General features: G+C 45.0%; 2 protein-coding genes across 5 annotated transcripts in view; both read left to right on the top strand.

Annotated features, from left to right (window-relative positions):
- Window positions 1-26310, top strand: part of LOC143767518 (uncharacterized) — a 146612-nt gene that overhangs the window by 73885 nt on the left and 46417 nt on the right. The window contains exon 1 of one of the 2 annotated variants that reach the window (XM_077255918.1): window positions 23740-23915. The exons of the other annotated variant lie outside the window; for it this stretch is intronic. The gene's annotated coding sequence lies outside the window, so the exon portion shown is untranslated. Of the gene's footprint in view, window positions 1-23739; window positions 23916-26310 lie in introns of those variants that run through there. 2 annotated transcript variants of the gene reach the window in all.
- Window positions 1286-6400, top strand: LOC143767533 (uncharacterized). 3 transcript variants are annotated; one of them, XM_077255946.1, is made up of 4 exons: window positions 1286-2046; window positions 4448-4516; window positions 5609-5653; window positions 6242-6400. In XM_077255946.1, exons 1-4 carry the CDS (start codon window positions 1827-1829, stop codon window positions 6250-6252), a joined length of 345 nt encoding a protein of 114 aa, XP_077112061.1. In that variant the 5' UTR covers window positions 1286-1826; the 3' UTR covers window positions 6253-6400. The 3 variants fall into 3 exon arrangements, 2 of the variants coding, with proteins under 2 accessions (XP_077112061.1, XP_077112060.1); XM_077255945.1 differs by having other exon boundaries at window positions 1286-2055; XR_013213719.1 differs by lacking the exon at window positions 6242-6400 and having other exon boundaries at window positions 1286-2055; window positions 5609-6116.

Here is a 26310-nt window from a genome sequence, read left to right as displayed (position 1 = left end):
CATTCAATACTGCCAGTAACCAGATTAGTGGGATTGTGAGAAGGCACTGGCATCTATTAAATAAAGGTCTTCCAAATGTAGCCGAATTTTCACGCCCCCCTGTCTTTTCCTATAAACGTGGACGCAATTTTAAGGACAGGTTGGTACACTCTGATGTGGGCTCCTGTAAGACCACTATACAAAGTACTTTGGCTCCTCCGAGACAGGGAAATTTTCCCTGTCTTGGTTGTGCATGTTGTGGTAATATGATAAAAGGGGAGGTTTTTTACCATCCCCATACAGGGAAAGAAATCAAAATTAAAGGCAGATATACATGTTTGTCTAATTTTGTGGTCTACATGTTAGTGTGCCCATGTGGGCTGGTTTATGTTGGCGAGACAACAAAGGAGGTTAAGATACGCATTGGTAAACACAAGAGCACAATTCGAAATAAAATGGTGGAGTTGCCAGTCCCTAAACATTTTTGCAATAATAGACATACTGTGAGCCAACTGAGATTTAGGGTGATAGATGGGGTACCACCACTTAGGAGAGGTGGAGACCGTATCTTGATGTTAAAGCAGAAAGAATTGAGGTGGATCTCAAAATTAGGGTCTTTACAACCAGGAGGCCTAAACATTGATTACAATCTCCAAATTTGCGTATCTTGAGGAGCTCTGAGGTTATTCCGTGACTTAATCGGAATATAGGATTGTTTTTAATTGGTTTTTATATGTTTCGTTTTTCTCTCTTTTTTCTTCTGTTTTTTAGGTTTTCATACATATATTTTCAGTTGGGTAGAAGACATGAGATCTGATGGCCCTACGGGTGGACTGATACCCATTGGATAATATGTAACATACACATGATCCTCCCTTCTTAGCCTAAATAAGGGTCTTAATATTTGATTGGTTACGTGGTTGTGGCCGATATGATATATGTCTAAATGTCTACAGCGATGGTGGGCTTACATTGTACACCCCACTGAGTTGCGTCATTTGGCATGACGCTGCGGTAAGTGGAGCTATGGGGCCCACCCGGTGTTATATAGGCCAGCTTTATAGTTATACAAACATTCCATTTAATAATACCACTGAGGGTTGCTTTAATTAGCCAGGGGGCACTGTCCCATTGAGAAAGCGTCTCTTCTTAGTGGTGTCTCCTCTGGATGTGTAGCTCGTGACTGGGTGCTTGGAGTCCGGTGCACATGCGCGTTGATGCGGCGGTGGGCGTGGGCTGCTCCCCTCACTATGTAGTACAAGAGATGTGGTGCACTCCGCATGGAAAAAAAAAACAATTTTTGTTGTTGGTCGCACCTGCTACCTAATGTCTACACAGACTTTTGCGTTTGATGAAACAACCGCATCGACTATCTTGTCGAAGATCACGAAATCCAGTGATTTTCTCCGCACACCAACGCAGGAGATTAGAAGCAAAGACTATGAGAAGGAACGCCGGAGATTGATGTCGTATGACCTTCACTCTATTACCTTAGCTGAATATTTTAAATTGGGCAGGATCCCAAGAGGATTGCGGTGCAACCTCCGCCCTACACTATTCGCGGACAAACCAGATTACTGCGAGAAGTATCAACAAATTCTCAACAAGTGCTCATTGGACTTAATCCTTCTTACAATAGAGACTCTACAGACGGCCATCCTTGAATCAGAAACAAAGGTCAAGTCCATCGAGGAACAACTCAGCTCAACTATTCCTGCCTCAGATTGGCAAACTCTGAAATTGAAGACTGACAAGATCATAGAAGAGAACCGGAAATCTCTGCAAGAGACTAAGAGAAGCAAATTTCATAGGGACTCGGAGGACTATAGACTTGAACGTGTGTACCGATGGAACGAGTCCACTTACTTTGGACAAAGGCGAGGACAATACATCTCCAGACGTCCCGGTTCTTTCAGCTCCGACAGCAGTGGATCCTCATATACCAACAACCAGGGACGTTTTTTAGGGAAAAGACAACCCGGGAGGGGCAATTGGAGACAGCAAGGAGGAGACCGACAAGGAGGTCCAAACGTAAATACAACCGAACGTATGGTAACGAGGTCACAGGTAGGGAATGTAAGTCTGTGATCAATATATCATCTTACACTTTAAACCCATTGGAACTTTTAGTTCTAAAACGTGGGCTCTCATTCTGCCCTACCCCTGCCTGGGATAGTTTTAAACTTGAACAGGATCTACAGTATTTCTATCGGAGTATTAGACTCAAAACACACTTTGGTTTGCTTCAGGACACTCTTGGGAATAAGCCTCCTCCCACTGTGGGGACTCCTACTCCCGAACTATCAATTTCTTCTCTAGGCTTGTTTAATAAAAGCTCATTTAACCCACCCCACACATATCATGCAACTGAAACATGCATTGACCTGATACACCGGGATATACAGGATATCCTTAAACAACACCAGAAGGGCCATTTCCCCACAAAAAGCAATATAACACCATTGGAAAAACAGGCCATTGAATCATTGAAAAATAATAAAAATATAACAATTAAACCAGCAGACAAAGGTGGGGCCATAGTCGTTATGAATTCTAGTGACTACATGAGGGAAATCCAGAATCAGCTTTCAGACACTTCTACCTATAAACAAATTGCCCATGACCCCACAGTCAAAATCAAAAAGAAAATTGACACTATACTCCAGGAATATGCAACCCTTAACTGCATTGATCAAAAAACTGCAATTTTCCTGTCAAACCCACACCCAGTTACACCAGTGTTTTACGTTCTTCCTAAGATACATAAATCCCTGACCAACCCTCCAGGTCGCCCCATTGTGGCGTCCACAGACTCTATCCTATCTCCACTATCCATTTTTCTCGAGAAATATCTTACTCCGCTGGTCAAGAACACCAGGTCTTTTATTTTAGACACCGGCCACTTCATCAGGACAATCAAACAACTGTCCTTTATTCAAACAGAATGTCTATTGACTACTCTGGATGTCAAAAGCCTCTACACCTCAATCAAGCATGATTTGGGTGTGGAGGCCGTGAGCAATAACTTGTTGACCTCTAACCTTAGCCCCCGGTCACAGCAATTCATTTTGGACCTTTTGACCCTAGTCCTAGAGGAAAACTATTTCCTCTTTGGCGACCAATTCTATCAACAAATCTGTGGGACAGCCATGGGGTCTAATATGGCGCCGGCTTACGCCAATCTATACATGGACCAATTTGAACAGAGTCACGTGTATGTTAATCCTCTTTTCCAGTCATACTCAGGATGCTGGGTCCGCTACATAGACGACGTCTTCTGTCTATGGAACGGGCCAGCTGCAACATTCTCCCTATTTGTCTCTCAGATCAATGAGGTAAGACCAGAGCTACAATTTGTACCTAATAGTGATACACAGAAAATTCCATTTCTAGACACCCTGGTGATCAAAAACGGACATGGTGGTTTGGACACAGACATCTTTGTGAAACCTACAGATTCAAATAATCTACTCCTCTACACAAGTTGCCACCCCAAATCCACTAGGAACAGCTTACCGCGATCACAATTCCACAGGGTCACTAATATAGTTTCGGACCCCAACTTGACAGAGACCCGGCTAAACGACATGTCCCAGAAATTCATGGAGAGAGAATATCCCATCAATATTCTCCAATATGAGAAACGAAGAATTCTACAAAATCATCCTCCTCCGGCCAACCAAACCCCCAAAAAAGATAGGGTCCCTTTCATACATACACATCACCCTGTTATGCCCTTGGTATACAAGGTAATTAACAAACATTGGCCCCTCCTGTCCGAGGCCTACCCTCAAATAACCCCCTTTCAATCTCCTACCCTGATGTGCAAACGTAGACCAAGAAACATCAGGGATTATCTGGTTAGGGCGGATGTGGGTAGCCTCACCAGACAACCGAAACAACAGTTTTTAGGCTCCGCAAGAACAGGCACGTTCCCTTGTCTAGGATGTGCCTGCTGTGCTAATGTAATTAAGTCAAGTGAGATCATACACCCACACACTGGCAAGAGGTTTGACATCAAGGGGTTTCATACATGCAATTCCAATTTTGTAGTCTACTTGATAAAATGCCCTTGCGGCCTCATATATGTAGGCGAAACGACTCAGCATGTGCGCGATAGGATTTCGAGCCATAAATCCACCATCAGACTTAGGAAAACATGGCTCCCACTTCCGGATCACTTTACTAGGACCAACCATTCGGTGTCACAATTACGCTTCCAGGTGATTGAAAAAGTAGAGAAACCTAGACGTGGGGGGGATCATGTAAAATTATTAAAACAAAGGGAGGCCTTTTGGATCTATACACTACAGACCCTTTCACCTAAGGGGCTCAATAGGGAACTGTACTTGGTATTCAGCTAGGTACATACGACATCAGTCTCTCCACATACCATAGTCTACAGGCTCTTCATATTTATGCAATAATTAACCCTTGTTCCTCTTCCTTCCTCTCCATCACGCCTCAGACTTCATGATAGAACTATATACAGAAGCTGGTGGATCGCACTCTTTTCCTCTATCACTGCACTCTCAGGGTAAGTCCTCTTAGTTTTCCAATTTTTTTCAAAAAATTTTATTTTTTTCACTTTTTTATTTATTTTTCTTCATTTTTTCAGTTTTTCATTATTCTGATCTTTCTCATCTCATTCATTTAAATTTTTATTATTTTTTATCTTTTATTTTTTATCTTTTATTTTTTATTTTTATTTATATTTATTTTTATTTACTTTTTTCATTATTTCTATGTATCCGTCTCATTCCATTCATTTTGTTCATCTTTTATTTTTTATTTTTATTTATTTTTTATTTTTTAATTTTTATTTCTCAGTCATTATTGTCATTATTATTTTCTTTAGTATTAGTCTGTTTTTTTGCTGTCCATCAATTAATAATCTCTATTCCAATGCTAAACCTGACCGCTACAACAAAGTGCTCAACGATAAAATCTTATTCCCTCCTCATTACGGGATATACGGTATTATTATTATCCCCTTTTTTTCGTTTTACTGATATTCTGGGAAATCTTTTCCTTATTTTTTCATTTTTTTCTTTATTATTCTTCTTTATTATTTTTTCTTTATTATTTTTTCCGGCATATTTTTCCAATATAACTACCGAGAGGCTACCCGTCCCTTTAATCCTTAATCTTTTATTTTTATTTTTACTATTAGGGGATTTTTTCCCCTTTTTTCTTCCTTCCCGTCCATCTCCTGGTGTTTAGACATTTCCCCTGGGGTGTTCAATTTCAGCTCCTCACAGAGATCACACGGCCTTGCTCCAGGCACATCCCCCCTCTCAGACAGACTACACAGATTCATAGATCCCCACGTGGCCAGACTGCTTGTTTACATAGACTCCTGTGACACAGCACTTCCAGCTCTGTGCTGGGAGCGCTGTACTGGGCATGCCCGGAAATGACGTCAGACGCCTTCAGCTTAAAACACTGGGGGTTGTCACCATTCTACACTGCATCACCAAGGAGACGGACTCAGTGCTACAGGACCCTTGCAGACTCCGGTAATTACCTGGATTTCTAATGGGAATCACTTAGACTCTTATTAATCTGCAATTCTCTCACCGCAGAGGTATACATGTGGGATACTTATAAGTTTATTTTCTCCTCACAGCCCACTCCGGACTGCCTCTGTACCTTTTCTACCCTCCATTAAAAGGTCAGTGTCACATGTGGTATTAGAGACTCTAGATAGGGGTTAATGTTGCTCCAGGATCCGGCAGATTGCAGACTACTTTGTTTTTGTTTTTTTCCCTGCATATTTTTTTTCCCTGCATATGTTTTTCCTGCAGATTTCTTGCATGTATATGGTTTATGCTGAACCTAGGGTCTGTAATATAACGGCCGCAGTCTCCTTTTTTGCTCGTTCCTGTATATTGGACTAGTGACCTCAGGGGTTAATACAATAATAGGAATTAGGCTCTTGGGTAGTTGTATATATATGTATATGTGTTGATATTACTTACAGGGCATACCTAGGCAGCCCTTCTCATACTCCTCTTGCTTCTCCTGATTCTACAATATTTATGTTCATAGGGAGTCCCTACATTACCCCTGGACTTAGGGGTTCTAGTTAATATCGTTTTGTATATATTAGGTTGTAAATATGCATGTATTGTATATATTGGATCCTCGTTTTAGGTGAATATTATTGTGTTAATATATTGTTTACTGTATATTGTTCATGTCACAGATACATGTACAGCATATCTATATCATGTACTTACACTGTATGTTTGTTTTTCAGTGTGGTTTTGACAAAGACCAGCCTTGGTCGAAACGTTAACCGTAACTTAAAGTATCCGTCATTTTCTCTGAACACTAATAAGCATTTGGTGATGCCTGTACTAAAAATAAAAAATACAACTTTCACGTAAAAACCTGCAAGTCTTGAGTGTGCGGCTGTTTTTTCTATAGACCCCTCACTATGTGGCGGCGCGGAAGTGGGTGGAGCCGTACAGGCCCGCACGCCGGCACACGGGCGTGGAGCATGGCTCTTATATGTTCGTAGCTCATTTGCTGATTGGAGGGGAGTAACATGCTGGACGGGTGAGCAGCTCATCTATTGGCTTGCTGATGTTTGTAAACATCACTGAATGAGTGGTTTTGGTTGGCCGCTATATGACACAGTGCATGTTGGGTGCTATACATGATTGGTGCAACACTGATGGATTAGACTGGCTGATTCTATACATGTGACCGGCTGGATTGCTGATTGGAGGTGAGTAACATGCTGGACGGATGAGCAGCTCATCTATTGGCTTGCTGATGTTTGTAAACATCACTGAATGAGTGGTTTTGGTTGGCCGCTATATGACACAGTGCATGTTGGGTGCTATACATGATTGGTGCAACACTGATGGATTAGACTGGCTGATTCTATACATGTGACCGGCTGGATTGCTGATTGGAGGTGAGTAACATGCTGGACGGATGAGCAGCTCATCTATTGGCTTGCTGATGTTTGTAAACATCACTGAATGAGTTGTTTTGGTTGGCCGCTATGTGACACAGTGCATGTTGGGTGCTATACATGATTGGTGCAACACTGATGGGATTAGACTGGCTGATTCTATACATGTGACCGGCTGGATTGCTGATTGGAGGGAGTAACATGCTGAACGGATGAGCAGCTCATCTATTGGCTTGCTGATGTTTGTAAACATCACTGAATGAGTTGTTTTGGTTGGCCGTTATGTGACACAGTGCATGTTGGGTGCTATACATGATTGGTGCAACACTTTGATGGATTAGACTGGCTGATTCTATACATGTGACCGGCTGGATTGCTGATTGGAGGTGAGTAACATGCTGGACGGATGAGCAGCTCATCTATTGGCTTGCTGATGTTTGTAAACATCACTGAATGAGTTGTTTTGGTTGGCCGTTATGTGATACAGTGCATGTTGGGTGCTATACATGATTGGTGCAACACTTTGATGGATTAGACTGGTTGATTCTATACATGTGACCGGCTGGATTGTCTAATTGAACCTGATAGGTGGGATGAGTTTTGAGTGGTTGTTACATATATACCCATTGGTTGATGGTTACCAAAGACGCAGGGATAGATCTTTAACCAGCATGTTATGCGGGTTTTATTGCCCATTATACGACGGTTTCTGTGCTCTGCCTTGGAATCTGTAATATATTTAAGATGTGATATATGTATTTTTATTATATGTAATTTTAAGAGTTATTTCTGATGTGGGCGGATACCTTGTGGGGATTGGTTTATGTTAATCCATCCCCTATAAGAATCCGCCATTACCCATGTGTTTTATGCTTGATAAAGACCCATTTGGGTCAAAACGTTGCACTTTGGCAAATAAAGGAATCGTTTTGTGAACACTTTCACCTGGACTGGATGCTGTCCTTCATTTCTTATCTGGTATGTACATCTTCCATGGGGGTCCAGTGGAACTAGGACGTGCATCCGTTTATCCGTGTGCTGTTGGCCAGCTACCCTTTATTTGGGATTTTTAATATCATGTTCATTAATTTGTGGATTTTTTGCGGATTTCCCACTATATTATTGCATTGGGAACCTCCGGAAAAAAACGCAAAAAATCCGTGAGAAAAACGCCAAAAAATGCAAAAAACAGCATGCTGATTTCTTGCAGAAAATGTTCGGCTTTGTTCAGGAAATTTCTGCAAGGAGTCCTGACGTGTGCACATAGCCTTAGGTTGTCAGGTTGGTGTACTGCGATGCACAGTAGCGCGGCCGCTTCCCTGGGTGGGAGAAGGGGACAGATGAAGTGCTAACTTAGGAGATAAGGCAAGGGCGGAGGCCCCAGCATCTTCACCATCTGAAGTATCCTGGGGAATAGGGCAAGCTAGGGAGGCCCCTAGTGTTAGGGCCAGGTAAGGAGCCCCTGGTCCCAGGTCACTCGACATTTGGGTCGTGACACTGGTATTGCTGTAATCGTACCGACCTGAAGAGTAGAGTTGTCTAATCACTTATACTGCACGAGGAACGGCGTAAAAAATAAAGCCAAATCTTCACCTGCTGTTGATTTTTATTCATTCTGCTTCCCAAAAATTGCAGCAAGACTCGGCTCATATTTATCCTGTGCTCTACGCTGAGTGCTTAAACCGAGGTTTCTGTGTAAATCTCTGAAATAGATGATTCAGACAGAACCCCTACCTGAAGATTCCTTATTAGTGATGAGCGAGCCCTAAAATGTTTGGGTAATTGTTACTTGAGTAGAGCAAATCGTAATGCTCTTAATGTGTGCCAGACTGCGAGCAGCCAAGACTTCCCAGTCTCCACCAAGAAGACGACTGCTCATGTTCTCCTCCTCGTCCTCATCATCTTCAGGGTCCCTGCTGAATAGACGTGCAGAAGGTGGTGTGAGTAGTACCATCTGTAGTGCAGGCAACCAGCTCCTTTTCCTCTTCATTAACATCCAATCTGCATTGAGAAGATGATATGAGGCTCGGCTGTGTAACATCACCCAGTATCGTTTCTTTCTCAATCTCGACTTACTTCACCTGCAAAGCCTCTTCTTTAATTGTGAGCAGCAAGCATTTTAGTAGACAGAGAGGTGGGATAGTGACACTCATTATGGTGTCAATGCAGTTCACCATCTAGGTCAAATCCTCAAAGTTTTGGAGAACCGCACATATGTCACACTCATCACCTCTTATGTGCGGAGGCTGACCGGAATACCGACGGGCAGGGTGTAGCTGGTGTTCTACTGCCCTCCGTTGCTTACCAAGCCTCACCAACATATGTAAAGTTGAGTTCCAACAAATGGTGACATCGCACACTAGTCGATGAGCTGGAAATTACAAAAGCTGCTGCAGCAGTGTCAGGGCAGCGGCAGCTGTAGCTGACTTGCAGAAATGGGCACACACGTGCTCACAGATAACTCGGGCAGATTTGGGTAGGTTTTGAGATATCGCTTAACCACTAAGTTGAGCACATGGGCCAAGCATGGGACGTATGCGAGATTGCCACTACCTCTAGCTGCAGACTCCTTCCTAGTCCTTGTGATTTTAGGACCCGGTGGCAGCCTCCCCTGTCTCTAATTGACACACCTGGACCCAGCTTCCTGCTGGAAGTAGCCGGTGATATTTCCATTTCCGACTGTTGAGGCTTGGAGCTATAGCATTCAGCTATCTTCCTCTTTGATGTTTGGAGGATGTCCGTGTTTCTCTCCGAGTCCACTCAAGCTAAGTGTTCCCCTTGTTTGTCAATCCCATCTGTCTTTAGTTATAGCGGGAATTGACCAGTGTTCAAACTGTCCTTCCCTAAGATGGGCTTACTGCTAGGGTAAGGCAGGGTTTAGGTATCCTGCTCGGTGATAAGTGTGGAACCTATATAGGGACGCTTAGGGCAGACAGGGTAACTTTAGATATGCCTAGGGGTCTCCACTCCCAGCTTCCCTAGTGTTGGGGTCCCTTCACCTCATCCATTTGTGTTACACTTAGTCTTTCCTTCACTGTACGTGACAGCTTCTGAGCCAACAGTTCATGGCCATTGTCACACAACATCATGCCTGGTTGTAGGTTCAGGGGTGAGAGCCACAGATCAGTCTGGTCTGTTAGACCTTTCAACAACTCTTTGGCTGTGTGCAGTTTGTCACCTAAGCAGATTAGCTTCAGCAGAGCCTGTTGGTTGAGGCAGTGCTGCAGTGCTTCCAGCTTGTGACTTATGTTGATGTTCCGGAAATGGCGGCTGAGGAGGAGGAGGTACAGGAACTGCTGTAGAAGGTGGGGGCAACCCTGATTAAACCAGGGCCCTTAATTCTCAGTGTAGATAGCACATGTTCTGTCCCAGGGTCTGAATTGGTCCAGCTTCCACAATGTTCACCCAGTGTGCCATCAGGGAAATGTAGCGTGTCGTGGTTTCCAATGGCCAGGGAACATCAGAGACACAAAAATAACAGACGAGCTCTCGGGAGATGGAAACTCAAGCTGACCATGACCTAAATCTACCACACAACTAAAAGTAGCCAGGGAGCATTCCTACGGCTGCCTAGATGCCACGCGCCAGCCGGAGAACTAACTACGCCTGGAAGAGGAAGGAACAGACCTGGCTTACCTCAGTGAAATTCCCCAAAGATGATAGTAGCCCCCACAAATATTAACGGTGAGTTCAGGGGAAAAGACATACACAGTATGAAGGTAGATTTAGCAAAGCGAGGTCCACTTACTAGATAGAGGAAGGATACAAAAGAGGACTTCACGGTCAGCTGAAAACCCTTTCAAAAACCCATCCTGAAATTACTTTAAAACTCCTGTGTCAACTCAGTCCACAAGAGCTTCCAGTAACAGGTAAAGACAAACTGTAAACTGGACAAAAAATACAAGGCAATAAGGACAAGAGTCCACTTAGCTGATCAGCAGTCTAGTAGCAGGAACATGCACTGAAAGACTCAGGTTACAATGATGACCGTCAAGGAAGTGACTGGAGAGCAAGGTTAAATAGGGAACTCCCAAACACTGATGGAAGCAGGTGAGCTGAGGCAGAAAAGTACACACAATCCCCAGTACCACCAGCCACCACCAGAGGAGCCCAAAAAGCGGATCACAACAGTACCCCCCCCTTAAGGAGGGGGCACCGAACCCTCACAAGAACCGCCAGGGCGACCTGGATGAGCCCTATGAAAGGCACGAACCAAATCCGAGGCATGAACATCAGAGGCAGTCACCCAAGAATTATCTTCCTGACCATAGCCCTTCCATTTAACCAGATACTGGAGTCTCCGCCTGGAAATACGGGAGTCCAAGATCTTCTCTATAACGTACTCCAATTCACCCTCAACCAGCACAGGAGCAGGAGGTTCAGCCGAAGGAACCACCGGTACCTCGTATCTCCGCAACAACGACCGATGGAACACATTATGGATAGTGAAAGATGCCGGGAGGTCCAAACGAAAGGAAACAGGATTAATAATCTCCAAAATCCTATAGGGACCGATGAACCGAGGCTTAAACTTAGGAGAAGAAACCCTCATTGGGACAAAACGGGACGACAAACAACACCAAGTCCCCAACCCGAAGGCGAGGACCAACACGACGCTGGCGGTTAGCAAACCGCTGAGTCCTCTCCTGGGACAAATTCAAATTGTCCACCACTTGTCCCCAAATCCGATACAACCGATCCACCACAGCATTTACTCCAGGACAATCCGAAGACTCCACCTGACCAGAAGAAAAACGGGGATGAAACCCCGAATTGCAAAAGAAAGGGGAAACCAAAGTGGCAGAACTAGCCCGATTATTAAGAGCAAACTCCGCCAACGGCAAAAAGGCAACCCAATCATCCTGATCCGCAGACACAAAACACCTCAAATACGTCTCCAAAGTTTGATTAGTTCGCTCCGTCTGGCCATTAGTCTGAGGATGGAAGGCAGACGAAAAAGACAAGTCAATGCCCAACCTGGCACAGAATGCCCGCCAAAATCTAGAAACGAACTGGGTACCCCTATCAGAAACGATATTTTCAGGAATACCATGCAAGCGAACCACATTTTGAAAAAACAAAGGAACCAACTCAGATGAGGAAGGCAACTTCGGCAATGGCACCAAATGAACCATCTTAGAAAAACGGTCACACACCACCCAGATAACAGACATCCTCTGAGAGACAGGAAGATCAGAAATAAAGTCCATAGAGATGTGCGTCCAAGGCCTCTTTGGAATAGGCAAGGGCAACAACAACCCACTAGCCCTAGAACAACAAGGCTTGGCCCGAGCACACACATCACAAGACTGCACAAAAACACGCACATCTCGAGACAGCGATGGCCACCAGAAGGATCTAGCCACCAAATCCCTGGTACCAAAAATTCCAGGATGACCCGCCAGCGTAGAAGAATGAACCTCCGAGATGACTCTACTGGTCCAATCATCAGGAACAAACAGTCTACCAGGTGGACAGCGATCAGGTCTATCCGCCTGAAATTCTTGCAAAGCACGTCGCAGATCTGGGGAAATAGCGGATAATATCACCCCATCCTTAAGGATACCTGTAGGTTCCGAATCACCAGGGGAATCAGGCTCAAAACTCCTAGAAAGGGCATCCGCCTTCACATTCCTAGAACCTGGTAGATATGAAACCACAAAATTAAACCGAGAGAAAAACAACGACCAGCGCGCCTGTCTAGGATTCAGGCGCCTGGCAGACTCAAGATAAATCAGATTCTTGTGATCAGTCAAAACCACCACCTGATGTCTAGCACCCTCAAGCCAATGACGCCACTCCTCAAATGCCCACTTCATGGCCAAAAGCTCCCGATTACCGACATCATAATTTCTTTCGGCGGCAGAAATTTTTTGAGAAAAGAACGCACAAGGTCTCATCACTGAGCAATCGGAACTTTTCTGCGACAAAACCGCCCCCGCTCCGATCTCGGAAGCATCGACCTCAACCTGAAAGGGGAGAGAGACATCGGGCTGGCGCAACACAGGGGCAGACGAAAAGCGGCGCTTAAGTTCCCGAAAGGCCTCCACAGCGGCAGAGGACCAATTGGCAACATCAGCACCCTTCTTAGTCAAATCCGTAAGAGGCTTAGCAACACCAGAAAAACCAGTTATAAATCGACGATAAAAATTAGCAAAGCCCAAGAATTTCTGAAGACCCTTTAAAGAAGTAGGCTGCGTCCAGTCACAAATAGCCCGAACCTTGACAGGGTCCATCTCAACAGAAGAAGGGGAAAAAATGTACCCCAAAAAAGAAATCTTTTGAACCCCAAAAACACACTTAGAACCCTTTACACACAGAGAATTCTCCCGCAAGACCTGAAAAACCCTCCTGACCTGTTGAACATGAGACTCCCAGTCCTCAGAAAAAAATCAAAATATCGTCCAAATACACAATCATAAATTTATCCAGATATTCACGGAAAATATCATGCATAAAGGACTGAAAAACTGAAGGTGCATTAGAAAGGCCGAAAGGCATTACTAAATACTCAAAGTGGCCCTCAGGCGTATTAAATGCGGTTTTCCACTCATCCCCTTGCCTAATTCGCACCAAATTATACGCCCCACGGAGATCAATCTTGGAGAACCACTTAGCCCCCCTTATGCGAGCAAACAAATCAGTAAGCAGCGGCAACGGATACTGATATTTGACTGTAATTTTATTCAGGAGTCGATAATCAATACAAGGCCTCAGCGAGCCATCCTTTTTAGAGACAAAGAAAAACCCAGCTCCTAAAGGTGACGAAGAAGGACGAATATGTCCCCTTTCCAGGGACTCCTTAACATACTCTCGCATGGCAGCATGCTCAGGTACAGATAGGTTAAACAAACGACCCTTTGGAAATTTACTGCCTGGAATCAGATCTATGGCGCAATCACAATCTCTGTGGGGAGGGAGAGAACCAATTTTAGGCTCTTCAAAAATATCCCCAAAATCCGACAAAAATGCCGGAATCTCAGAGGGGATAGATGACGAGATAGAAACCAAAGGTATGTCCCCATGAGCCCCCCGACATCCCCAGCTTAACACAGACATAGTTTTCCAGTCAAGTACTGGGTTATGAGATTGTAACCATGGCAATCCAAGCACTAAAACATCATGTAAATTATGCAACACGAGGAAGCGAATCATCTCCTGATGGTCTGGAGTCATACGCATAGTCACTTGCGTCCAGAACTGTGGTCTATTACAAGCCAGAGGTGTAGAATCAATACCCTTCAGAGGTATAGGAACTTCCAGAGGCTCTAAATCAAACCCACAGCGCCTGGCGAAGGACCAATCCATGAGACTCAGAGCGGCGCCAGAGTCCACATAGGCATCCACGGTAATAACTGATAATGAACAAATCAAAGTTACAGACAGAAGAAATTTAGACTGTAAAGTGCCAATAGAAACAGACTTGTCAACCTTCCTAGTACGTTTAGAGCATGCTGATATAACATGCGCGGAATCACCACAGTAGAAGCACAAGCCATTTTTGCGCCTATAATTCTGCCGCTCGCTTCTTGACAGAATTCTGTCACATTGCATTTTCTCTGGCGTTCCTTCAGAAGATACCGCCAAATGGTGCACGGGTTTGCGCTCCCGCAAACGCCGATCAATCTGAATCGCCATTGTCATGGACTCATTCAGACCTGTGGGCGTAGGAAACCCCACCATGACATCCTTAACGGCATCAGAAAGGCCCTCTCTGAAATTTGCCGCTAGGGCACACTCATTCCACTGAGTAAGCACAGACCATTTACGAAATTTTTGGCAGTATATCTCAGCTTCATCTTGCCCTTGAGACAGGGCTATTAACGCTTTTTCAGCTTGAATCTCCAAATTAGGTTCCTCATACAGCAACCCTAAAGCCAGAAAAAACGCATCCACATTGAGCAACGCAGGATCCCCTGGTGCCAATGAAAATGCCCAATTTTGAGGGTCACCTCGCAGCAAAGAAATCACAATCTTAACCTGCTGAACAGGATCTCCAGAGGAGTGAGGTCTGAGAGAAAGGAATAATTTACAATTACATTTGAAATTCAGAAACCGAGATCTATCTCCGGAAAATACCTCTGGTGTAGGAATCTTAGGTTCAGCAATAGGAGTACGTATAACATAATCATGTAAATTCTGAACCTTCGTAGCAAGATTATTTAAACCTGCAGCTAAACTCTGAGGGTCCATCCTTAAACCGGAGAGATCAGAGCCATTCAAGGATTAGAAGGAGAGAAAGGCAAGGCTGTAACTAGAGCAGAAATACAACTGAGCCAACTAAGTAGAAAACATGAGAGGGAAAAAAAAAAAAAATCTACAGACTTCCTTTACTCTCCTTTCTTCTACCAATTACTTTAACTGTGGCCGGTCATACTATCGTGGATCCCAATGGCCAGGGAACATCAGAGACACAAAAATAACAGACGAGCTCTCGGGAGATGGAAACTCAAGCTGACCGTGACCTAAATCTACCACACAACTAAAAGTAGCCAGGGAGCATTCCTACGGCTGCCTAGATGCCACGCGCCAGCCGGAGAACTAACTACGCCTGGAAGAGGAAGGAACAGACCTGGCTTACCTCAGTGAAATTCCCCAAAGATGATAGTAGCCCCCACAAATATTAACGGTGAGTTCAGGGGAAAAGACATACACAGTATGAAGGTAGATTTAGCAAAGCGAGGTCCACTTACTAGATAGAGGAAGGATACAAAAGAGGACTTCACGGTCAGCTGAAAACCCTTTCAAAAACCCATCCTGAAATTACTTTAAAACTCCTGTGTCAACTCATCACACAGGAGTGGCAATTTCAGTCCACAAGAGCTTCCAGTAACAGGTAAAGACAAACTGTAAACTGGACAAAAAATACAAGGCAATAAGGACAAGAGTCCACTCAGCTGATCGCAGTCTAGTAGCAGGAACATGCACTGAAAGACTCAGGTTACAATGATGACCGGCAAGGAAGTGACTGGAGAGCAAGGTTAAATAGGGAACTCCCAAACACTGATGGAAGCAGGTGAGCTGAGGCAGAAACGTACACACAATCCCCAGTACCACCAGCCACCACCAGAGGAGCCCAAAAAGCGGATCACAACAGTAGCGTCCCTGGCCACAAGCACTTGTCCAGGTGTCCATGGTTAAGTGGACTTTCCCATTAACAACATTGGTCATGGCATGGCTGATGTTATAGGACATGTGCTTGTGTAAGGCGGTGACGGTACACAGGGAGAAATGGTGGCGGCAGGCAACTGAGTACCGAGGGACGGCCACCGCCATGAGGTTGCTTCCTGTTATGATCTGGTGGCCTAGGAGCAGCATGAGACGTACCCTGGAGAAGGTGGTACCTGTACTGACCGCGCACCCTGAACTTAACACCGCAACTAGAAGTAGCCGTGGGATGTTCCTGACACTCCCTAGACACCTCGTCACAGCCGGAGGACTAAATACCCCTAAAGATAGAAAAGGGAAAACTATCTTGCCTCAGAGAAAATCCCCAAAGGATAGACAGCCCCCACACATATTGACGGTGAGAGGAGAGGGAATAAACATACACAGACTGAAATCAGGATTTAGCAAAGGAGGCCATTCTAGCTAGATAGAAAAGATAGGACAGAGTACTATGCGGTCAGTATTAAAATACTAGAAAATATCCACTACAGAAAATACAAAATCTCCACATCTAACTAAAGATATAGAGGGTATATCTGCATCTCCAGAGATACCAGCTTGGATGAGCAAGTCCTTATACAGACCAAGCTGGACAAGACAAAACATAAAATGCACTTGAACTATAAAGCCACAGCATGTGGAATGCAAAAACAAAACCAGAACTTATCTTTGTAAAAATGAACTGCAAAGCAGGACAGACCAGGGAGAGATTTGAATCCTCCAAAAACAATGGACAACTGGCACTGACTAAAGGGTGGAACAAAACTAAATAGCCCAGAGAAATGCATTAAGTGGGCCCACCTGATGAAATGCTGTGATTGAAGACATTAGCGCTACCACTTATAACCACCGGAGGGAGCCCAAGAGCAGAATTCACAACAGCTTCCGTCTCCACAAGCATAAACTGCAACATTTCCAGGGCAAGCAGTCTGGAAATGTGGCCATTTAGTATTATGGCTTGTGGGTGATTGGCTGTGTATTTACGCTTGTGTTCCAAGGACTGGGGTAGGGATAAGTGAACGCTGCGCTGGGACAAGGACTTGGATGTGGTTGCTGTGGTGTTGGTTGCAAGTGTGCACTGATAGGTGCAGAGTGGGAGTAATCTTCACCTACATCACGGACAGGGTTTGGCATGCACGTACGACTAGAGAGAGGCAGTGGTGTCACCCGCAGTCACTGTTTCTGGACCATGGCGTTCGGTCCAAGCAGTAAGGTACTTTGCTTGCATGTTCCTGAGCGCCAGACTCAGAAACATCTAAACTTTGGCCTTGGCAACTTTACCCATGTTGGTGTTCTGAGGAACAGTTGCCAACCTTGTGTTTTTGGCCAGCCCACTGTATGTTTTGGTGCTGCGGATATCACCCCATGTGCTCTGCTGTCCTTGCTCTGCATGTCACCTTTCCAGGTTGGGTCAGTGACTTTATCGTCTACTTGACAGTCCACCACCTTGTCTTCCACTTCTGCACCTTTGTCCTCCTCCTGACTTGCTGATGTAACAACATCAGTTGTTGGCAATTGTTTCTCATCATCATCCACCTATTGCAACAGTAATTGCATGTTCCCACCATCGCTTTCTGGTCGGCGTGGTTGCTCAAATATTGTGCATCGCTACATGCGATATCCTCATGTTCCGCTTGAAATGTGCAATGTGAGAGGCCAGACTCTTCGGAGGGTCCAAGTGTGGGATCACTTGTCTCCATTCACTCGGCATGGTGGAAGGAAGGAGGATCAGAGTGAGGGTTATGTAGTCCAGAAGCATGGCTACTGAGGCTGGACCGTGTAGAAGACAGGGTGGTGCTGGCAAAGTGAATGTAAGCATTATCTGATATTCATCCTTATTCTGTGTGTGGGAACCAAAAAAGGGTTACTATATGGCATCACGAATGGCAGTGAGGATTTATTATATAGTGGTAGCATATTATGTGGGGCATGTCGTATTATTACAATGTGCAGGGAGGATGGCGGTACTGAGGGAACATTACACTGTGTGTGCCTAAATATAACATTTCTTTTACAACCTCACAATTTGTGACTCTTCAGGATAAATAGCTATATCACCATTGAATTAGAGCTGATACTATGAAGTTAAAGTGACTAAACAGACTTTCTGTCATATCTATATCCAATTGTGGTAAGTCTGGTCGCAGCACGTCTCGTCTCTGCAGCTCGCGATGCGTAGTGCGAAGCCCACCCTGCTGTTCTCTACCCAGCGGCGGGAAACTCCCCCCAGCTTCGTGCGCTTTTCCTTTTATCTCGTCCCTCCCACGCATTTCAAGAGGTTGGTCCTTCTAATTATTCTATTCTCCAGTCAACAAGGGAGACAGCCTCAACAGTTCTGGACCCGGCTATTGTGCAGGCACCGGCTAACAGGTCTTCTTCCTTACACATCTACTAATAAAACCTAGATATTTTAGGCCACAGACAAAAAGCAGTTTGTTCCTTGGAGTCAACAGCTGAATCCGTTTCTCATAGACTCATCTTCCATAACGGTAATTCTTGTCTCATTTATCAACACTGAAATCGGCATTCGCAATACAGCAGGAGATATTCATTACACGTGACATGAGAAATAACGACTTCATGAGGACGACATCTTCTACTACGGCTCTAGAAACATATTTGACCAGAGTCTGTCATTGACTCCATCACCACCGGCCGCCTGTATCAATGTTTCCGGGTAAGACTGTGGAGGGCAATAGTCACTTTATTATGAGAGTAATACAGGTTTCTTTGGTTCCCGTCTTTCATAGTTGGGTTGTTTGTATCTATCAATGGAAAAGGAACAAAACCATTGTGATTCTTATAAAGTGACATTACAAAAAACCCCTAAATATAGCATTGTATAACAACCCCACAATCTGTGACTCTTCAGGGTAAATTGCTATCTCACCATTGGATTAGAGCTTATACTATTAAGCTAAAGTGATTAAACAGACTTTCTGTCAAACCCGTAAAGGGGCACTTTCCCGTTTTTGTCCGAACTGTCCGAGGATTATTAGAGATGATAGTTTCCCCCCAATTAGAAGGGACACCTGTGGATATGGGGGTCTTTACCTGCTATAGTTCTGCTGGGATTTACTCGATAAAGTGCTGGAATCAATTTCTCCCAAAGGGTTAAATGGTGTCTGTAATGTCAAAGTCTTTCTATGAACTTTCTTCCTCTGTTTTCTGCCATATTTCTATTACTCTCCGGAATCATCAATGTATTAAGCGCTATAGAAACTGTGGAGAAAGAATCATTTCTAATTCTGTGTTTCCAGGATTCTTCTTGTGGGAATTGGCTGCGATATCCCCTGTGCAATATATTTTTAGTATAAAGCTATGTGCACATGTTGCGAGTTTTCCATGTGTTTAACAATAGCATCTTAACCTATGGAAAATCAAATTCGCTGTGCACATGCTGCGGAAAAAAACGCGCAGGAATGCAGCGTTGTTTTTTCCGCAGCATGTTAATTCTTTGTGCTGATCTGCAGCGTTTCTGCACCCATAAACGTGCATTGAGTCAGGCATATCTGCATCAAAACCGCAGGTGTAAAAAAGATCTGCGGTTTAGCTGCGGGGGAAACGCTGCAGATCGGGAGGAGGGACGTGTGTGGGCGGAGCTATATGTGTGTCTGTGTGTGCGGGTGGGGTCTGCGGGCTGTCCATGGGTCTGCTGGGCATCTGCGGGCTGTCCGGAGAGGTCTGTGGGCTGTCCAGGTGTGTGCAGCGCTGTCTGGGTGTGAGCGGCGCTGTCTGGGTGTGTGTGTGTGTGTGTGCAGGCATCGTCCAATGGGACTACAAGTCTCATCGGGCTATGCCTGCTACAGTGATAGTGATTGACACATTAGCCAATGATGGGACAGTAGTAGTCCCATCATCCGGCTAATGTGTTGAATGTAAAACAAAAACAAAAAAAACACATACATACAACATACAGAACATACAACATATAACATACTGTACATACAACATGCAACAAAACATACAACATATAACATACAGTACAAACAACATATGACATACAGAACATACTACATACAACAGTACGTACAACATACAACATATGACATACAGAACATACAACATACAACAGAACATACAACATATGACAAACAGAACATACAACATACAACAGTACATGCAGCATATGACATACAGAACATACAACAGTACATACAACATATGACATACAACAGTACATACAACATATGACTAACAGTACATACAACATATGACTTACAGTACATACAACATATGACATACAGTACATACAACCTATAACATGCAACAGTACATACAACATATGACATACAGTACATACAACATATGACATACAGTACATGCAACATATGACATGCAACAGTACATACAACATACAACATGACATACAGTACATACAACATACATATAGACATACAGTACAGACAACAGGACATACAACATAGAGTACATACTAACCATCACCTTGATCCCCGAAGCCATTGCTCACCTGTAAATAATATTAAAATAATAAACAAACAATATACTCACTGATCCGCAGATATCCAATTAAAATGAGTGTCCCACGACGATCTCCCGTGGAGAGCTGCCACATGGGATGATGCGACTGCTCTCCCGGGGCTCCGGCGATACAATGACGGAAGGTATCCTTCCGCACTGTATCCCTCCGCCGCTGTGAGAAATAGTTCCTACCCTCACTTGTGGCATTGCTGTGTGGGAAAATTCCCACGCAGCTTTGCCATAAAGTGAGACCAATGAACTTAGGTAACCTCTTCAGTGATGCACTGCAGGAGCCATTGTCTCCTGTCAGTGTGTCACTGGAGGCCCTATAGAGCAGTGACATCACCCAATGTCACTGTTCTATAGGGGAGATCGTCGTGGGACACTCGTTATTAATTGGACTACGGCGGTAAGTAAGTATACGGTTGGTTTATTATTTTTAATTTTTTGCAAGCGATCGGGTATGGTATGGTGAAATTAAGAATATTAAAATACTTTTTTCTGGCTGTCTCTTTATTTTTTTAACTCTTTCACTACTATTGGATTAGTTATGGATAGGCGTCTTATTGACGCCTCTCCATTATTAACCAGGCTTAATGTCACCTTACAATAGCAAGGTGACATTAACACCTTATTACCCCATATTCCACCACTACAGTGCAGTGGGAAGAGAGGGGCTAAGGCTACTTTCACACTAGCGTCGGGAAAGACCCGTCGCTGTGCGTCGGGCCGACGTTCCCGAGGCTAGTGTGGTCTCCGCCGCACAACGGGGGCAGCGGATGTATTTTTCCAACGCATCCGCTGCCCCATTGTGAGGTGCGGGGAAGTGCGGGGAGGTGGGGGCGGAGTTCCGGACGCGCATGCGCGGTCGGAAAAAGCGGACCGTCGTGAGCAAAAAACGTTACATGTAATGTTTTTTTCTCACGACGGTCCGCTACCACACGCCCAAGCGTCGCAAAACGGACGCGACGTGTGGCAATGCGTCGCAAATGCGTCGCTAATGTTAGTCTATGACGAAAAAACGTATCCAGCAAGAACTTTTGCTGGATGCGTATTTTCGGCAAAACGACGCATTTGCGACGTATTGCAGTTAACGCTAGTGTGAAAGTAGCCTAAGTGCTGGAATTTGCGCATCTAATTTGTAGCCGGGGGTTGGGGGGGCGGGGGCAAATATCCATGGCCGCTCTCTAGGCTATGAATTTCAGCCTACAGCTGTCTGCGTTGCCTTTCTGGCTATAAAATGTGGGTCCCACTATTTTAATAGCCAGTAAAGGCTACGCAGACAGCTTCGGGCTGATATTCATAGCTAGGGAAGAAGCCATGAGTATTACCCCCTTCCCAGGCTACAAATATTCGCCCCCGGCCGTCGGCTTTCCCCCTCTGGTGCAGAAAATTGCGCCGGAACCCACGCCATTTTTTTTTAAATAAAACATGTTAATTAATCAACATCGGCCTTGCTATTATATATCTATGGATATATCTATAGATATATCTATAGATATAACTATGGATATATCTATCAATAGATATATTTATAGATGTATCTATAGACATATCTATCCATATATCTATCTAAATATCCATATATCTATCTACATCTATCCATAAATATATCTATAGATATATGAATAGATATACACTCACTGGCCACTTTATTAGGTACACCTGTCCAACTTCTTGTTAACACTTAATTTCTAATCAGCCAATCACATGGCGGCAACTCAGTGCATTTAGGCATGTAGACATGGTCAAGACAATCTCCTGCCGTTCAAACCGAGCATCAGTATGGGGAAGAAAGGTGATTTGAGTGCCTTTGAACGTGGCATGGTTGTTGGTGCCAGAAGGGCTGGTCTGAGTATTTCAGAAACTGCTGATCTACTGGGATTTTCACGCACAACCATCTCTAGGGTTTACAGAGAATGGTCCAAAAAAGAAAAAAAATCCAGTGAGCGGCAGTTCTGTGGGCGGAAATGCCTTGTTGATGCCAGAGGTCAGAGGAGAATGGGCAAACTGAGCTGATAGAAAGGCAACAGTGACTCAAATCGCCACCCGTTACAACCAAGGTAGGCCTAAGAGCATCTCTGAACGCACAGTGCGTCGAACTTTGAGGCAGATGGGCTACAGCAGCAGAAGACCACACCGGGTACCACTCCTTTCAGCTAAGAACAGGAAACTGAGGCTACAATTTGTACAAGCTCATCAAAATTGGACAGTAGAAGATTGGAAAAACGTTGCTTGGTCTGATGAGTCTCGATTTCTGCTGCGACATTCGGATGGTAGGGTCAGAATTTGGCGTAAACAACATGAAAGCATGGATCCATCCTGCCTTGTATGGAGCATCTTTGGGATGTGCAGCCGACAAATCTGCGGCAACTGTGTGATGCCATCATGTCAATATGGACCAAAATCTCTGAGGAATGCTTCCAGCACCTTGTTGAATCTATGCCACGAAGAATTGAGGCAGTTCTGAAGGCAAAAGGGGGTCCAACCCGTTACTAGCATGGTGTACCTAATAAAGTGGCCAGTGAGTGTATCTATCACATTCCTTCTATCTATCCCATTCTTTCCTTCCATCTATCTATCTGATAGAAGGAATTAGATAGATAGATATATAGATAGATAGATAGATGGAATGAGATAGATAGAAGACAGATCTATAGATAGATAATATCTATCGATCTATGTATACATCTATAGATCTATCTGTCATCTATCTATCCCATTCCTTCCATCTATCTATCTATGGAAGGAATGAGATGAATGATAGATATAATAGATAGAAGTAATGAGAGATATATAGATGATAGTATAGATGATAGACAGAAGGAATAAGCTAGATAGATGACTGATAGATCTATAGTTAATATCTATCGATCTACCTATAGAGCTGTCATCTTTCTATCTAGCTCATTCCTTCTATCTATTCTATCATCTGTCTGTGTGTGTGTGCAATGGAGTGTGGGTTGGACAAATGTAAAAGAGGAGGTTGGACAAGAAATGACATCACAAATCTTTTTTTTTTCGTTCAATAATACATCTTTATTTAGCTTTGAAAAACGCACCTGCGTTTTCTGCAAAGAGCTGCGGATTCAGTGCAGAAAAATCTGCAGGGAAATCTGCAACGTGTGCACATAGCCTAAATGTGCCAGTAATGGGGACTCTCCACATCCTTCCACCTGCAGAGCCCCCACTAGATGAGGAAAAGGCGAAATCCAAACTGGTAAAGGACTTCTGCCAAGGTCAGGCCCATGTGACCATGTGAGGAGATGATGTCACAGGAGGGGCGGAGCCTCTTCCTCCATTACAGACCTGATACCAGGAAGCCGCATTGTGCTGAGGCTGCAGAGATTACACTGAGGTGATTTGGGGGCACAGATAAGGGGATATTCCTGCAAGGGGGGCTGCATGTTTGAGGGTCGCACATGGAACAGGGAGACTTTGTATTTGTTGGATTGGGGTCTGCGTGGCGAAGAAAGGGTCCTGTTACTTGTGTGTGGCTGGGGGGTCTGCGTGGATGAGAGGGTCCTGTTACTTGCGTGCGACTTGGGGTGTGCGTGGGGAAGTAGGGACTGCTGTTACTTGTGTGTGGCTGAGTTCTGCATGGAGAAGGAAGGGGTCCTGGTAGTGGTATATCCGAGTGGCTGGGGGTCTGCGTGAGGAAGGCGAGGGTCCTGTTACTTGTATGGGGCTGAAGGTCTATGTGTGGAAGGAGGGAGTCCTGTTACTTTCGTGGGACTGGGAGTCTGCATGGGGAGAAGGGAGTGCTGGTACTTGAGTGGGGCTGAGAGTCTGCATGTTTAAGGAGGGGGTCCTGTTACTTGCATGTGGCTGCGTCCTGCAGGCCTGCATGGGGAATGATGGGTTCCTGTCACTTGCGTAGGGCTTGGGATCTGCGTGGGAAGGAAGGGCTGCTGTTACTTGTGTGGAGCTGCATGATGTGGTCTGCATGGAGAAGGAGGGGGTCCTGGAACTTTTGTGTATCTGTGTGCTGGGGGTCTGCGTGGGGAACGAGGGGGTCCTGTTGGTTGCATTGGTCTGCGTGCTGGGGGGCTGCATGGGGAAAGAAGGGGATCTGTCACTTGCATGTGGCTGCGTGCTGGGAGTCTGCATGGGGAAGGCGGGGGTGTTGCTGCTTGCTGGAGGGCTGATGTGGGGAAAGGGGTGATGTTTTGTGCATGGGGCTGCGTGGGAAAGGAGGTGATGTTGCACGGTGCAGTGTAATGTCACTTGCTTTGGGCTGCATGTGGGGGGGGGGGGGGTGTTTTGTATATAGAGCTCCTTTCCTCATTAATAATATTGGGTGATACAGGTCTTCAGGTTTACGCCAGGCCAACAGGAGGCTCCAAACTGCATAAAAAGCGTAAAAAAAGTCTCTGTAGCGGGCTATATCCTCTCTGCTCAATTGTATCCTCCCTCTTTTGTACAAGTACTCCCACTTATTGGTTATCATTGCATTCCTCTTTTCTCCTTCGCCTCCTTGGGGGACACAGGACCATGGGTGTTATGCTGCTGCCACTAGGAGGCTGACACTAAGTTAATACAGAGAAAGCTAGCTCCTCTTCTGCAGTATACACCCTCATGCTGGCTCCAAGAGAACCAGTTCATTCTTAGTGTCCATAAGAGACACATGGGTCTGGTCTTCAGACCAAAAATGCTTTTTCATTTTAACTTTTAAATTTTTTGATTTTTACTTTTCTCTTTGGATGAAGAGGCGACGGATCCTTACAGGGTTCTGATCTCCCTAGACCAACAACAGGCGGGAACGTGGAGTGTCACCTCAACGTACGCCCTCCTGCGACGTGGGACGCCATGTGTCATGGTTCCCAATGGCCAGGGAACATCAGAGACACAAAAATAACAGACGAGCTCTCGGGAGATGGAAACTCAAGCTGACCGTGACCTAAATCTACCACACAACTAAAAGTAGCCAGGGAGCATTCCTACGGCTGCCTAGATGCCACGCGCCAGCCGGAGAACTAACTACGCCTGGAAGAGGAAGGAACAGACCTGGCTTACCTCAGTGAAATTCCCCAAAGATGATAGTAGCCCCCAGAGGAGCCCAAAAAGCGGATCACAACAGTACCCCCCCCTTAAGGAGGGGGCACTGAACCCTCACAAGAACCGCCAGGGCGACCTGGCCCTATGAAAGGCACGAACCAAATCCGAGGCATGAACATCAGAGGCAGTCACCCAAGAATTATCTTCCTGACCATAGCCCTTCCATTTAACCAGATACTGGAGTCTCCGCCTGGAAATACGGGAGTCCAAGATCTTCTCTATAACGTACTCCAATTCACCCTCAACCAGCACAGGAGCAGGAGGTTCAACCGAAGGAACCACCGGTACCTCGTATCTCCGCAACAACGACCGATGGAACACATTATGGATAGCGAAAGATGCCGGGAGGTCCAAACGAAAGGAAACAGGATTAATAATCTCCAAAATCCTATAGGGACCGATGAACCGAGGCTTAAACTTAGGAGAAGAAACCCTCATTGGGACAAAACGGGACGACAACCACACCAAGTCCCCAACCCGAAGGCGAGGACCAACACGACGCTGGCGGTTAGCAAACCGCTGAGTCCTCTCCTGGGACAAATTCAAATTGTCCACCACTTGTCCCCAAATCCGATACAACCGATCCACCACAGCATCTACTCCAGGACAATCCGAAGACTCCACCTGACCAGAAGAAAAACGGGGATGAAACCCCGAATTGCAAAAGAAAGGGGAAACCAAAGTGGCAGAACTAG

The sequence above is a fragment of the Ranitomeya variabilis genome, chromosome 4 (genome assembly GCF_051348905.1).
Source record: "Ranitomeya variabilis isolate aRanVar5 chromosome 4, aRanVar5.hap1, whole genome shotgun sequence".
NCBI lineage: Eukaryota > Metazoa > Chordata > Amphibia > Anura > Dendrobatidae > Ranitomeya > Ranitomeya variabilis.
Note: the sequence above shows the minus strand (reverse complement) of the source record. Positions and strands in the feature narration are given on the sequence as shown.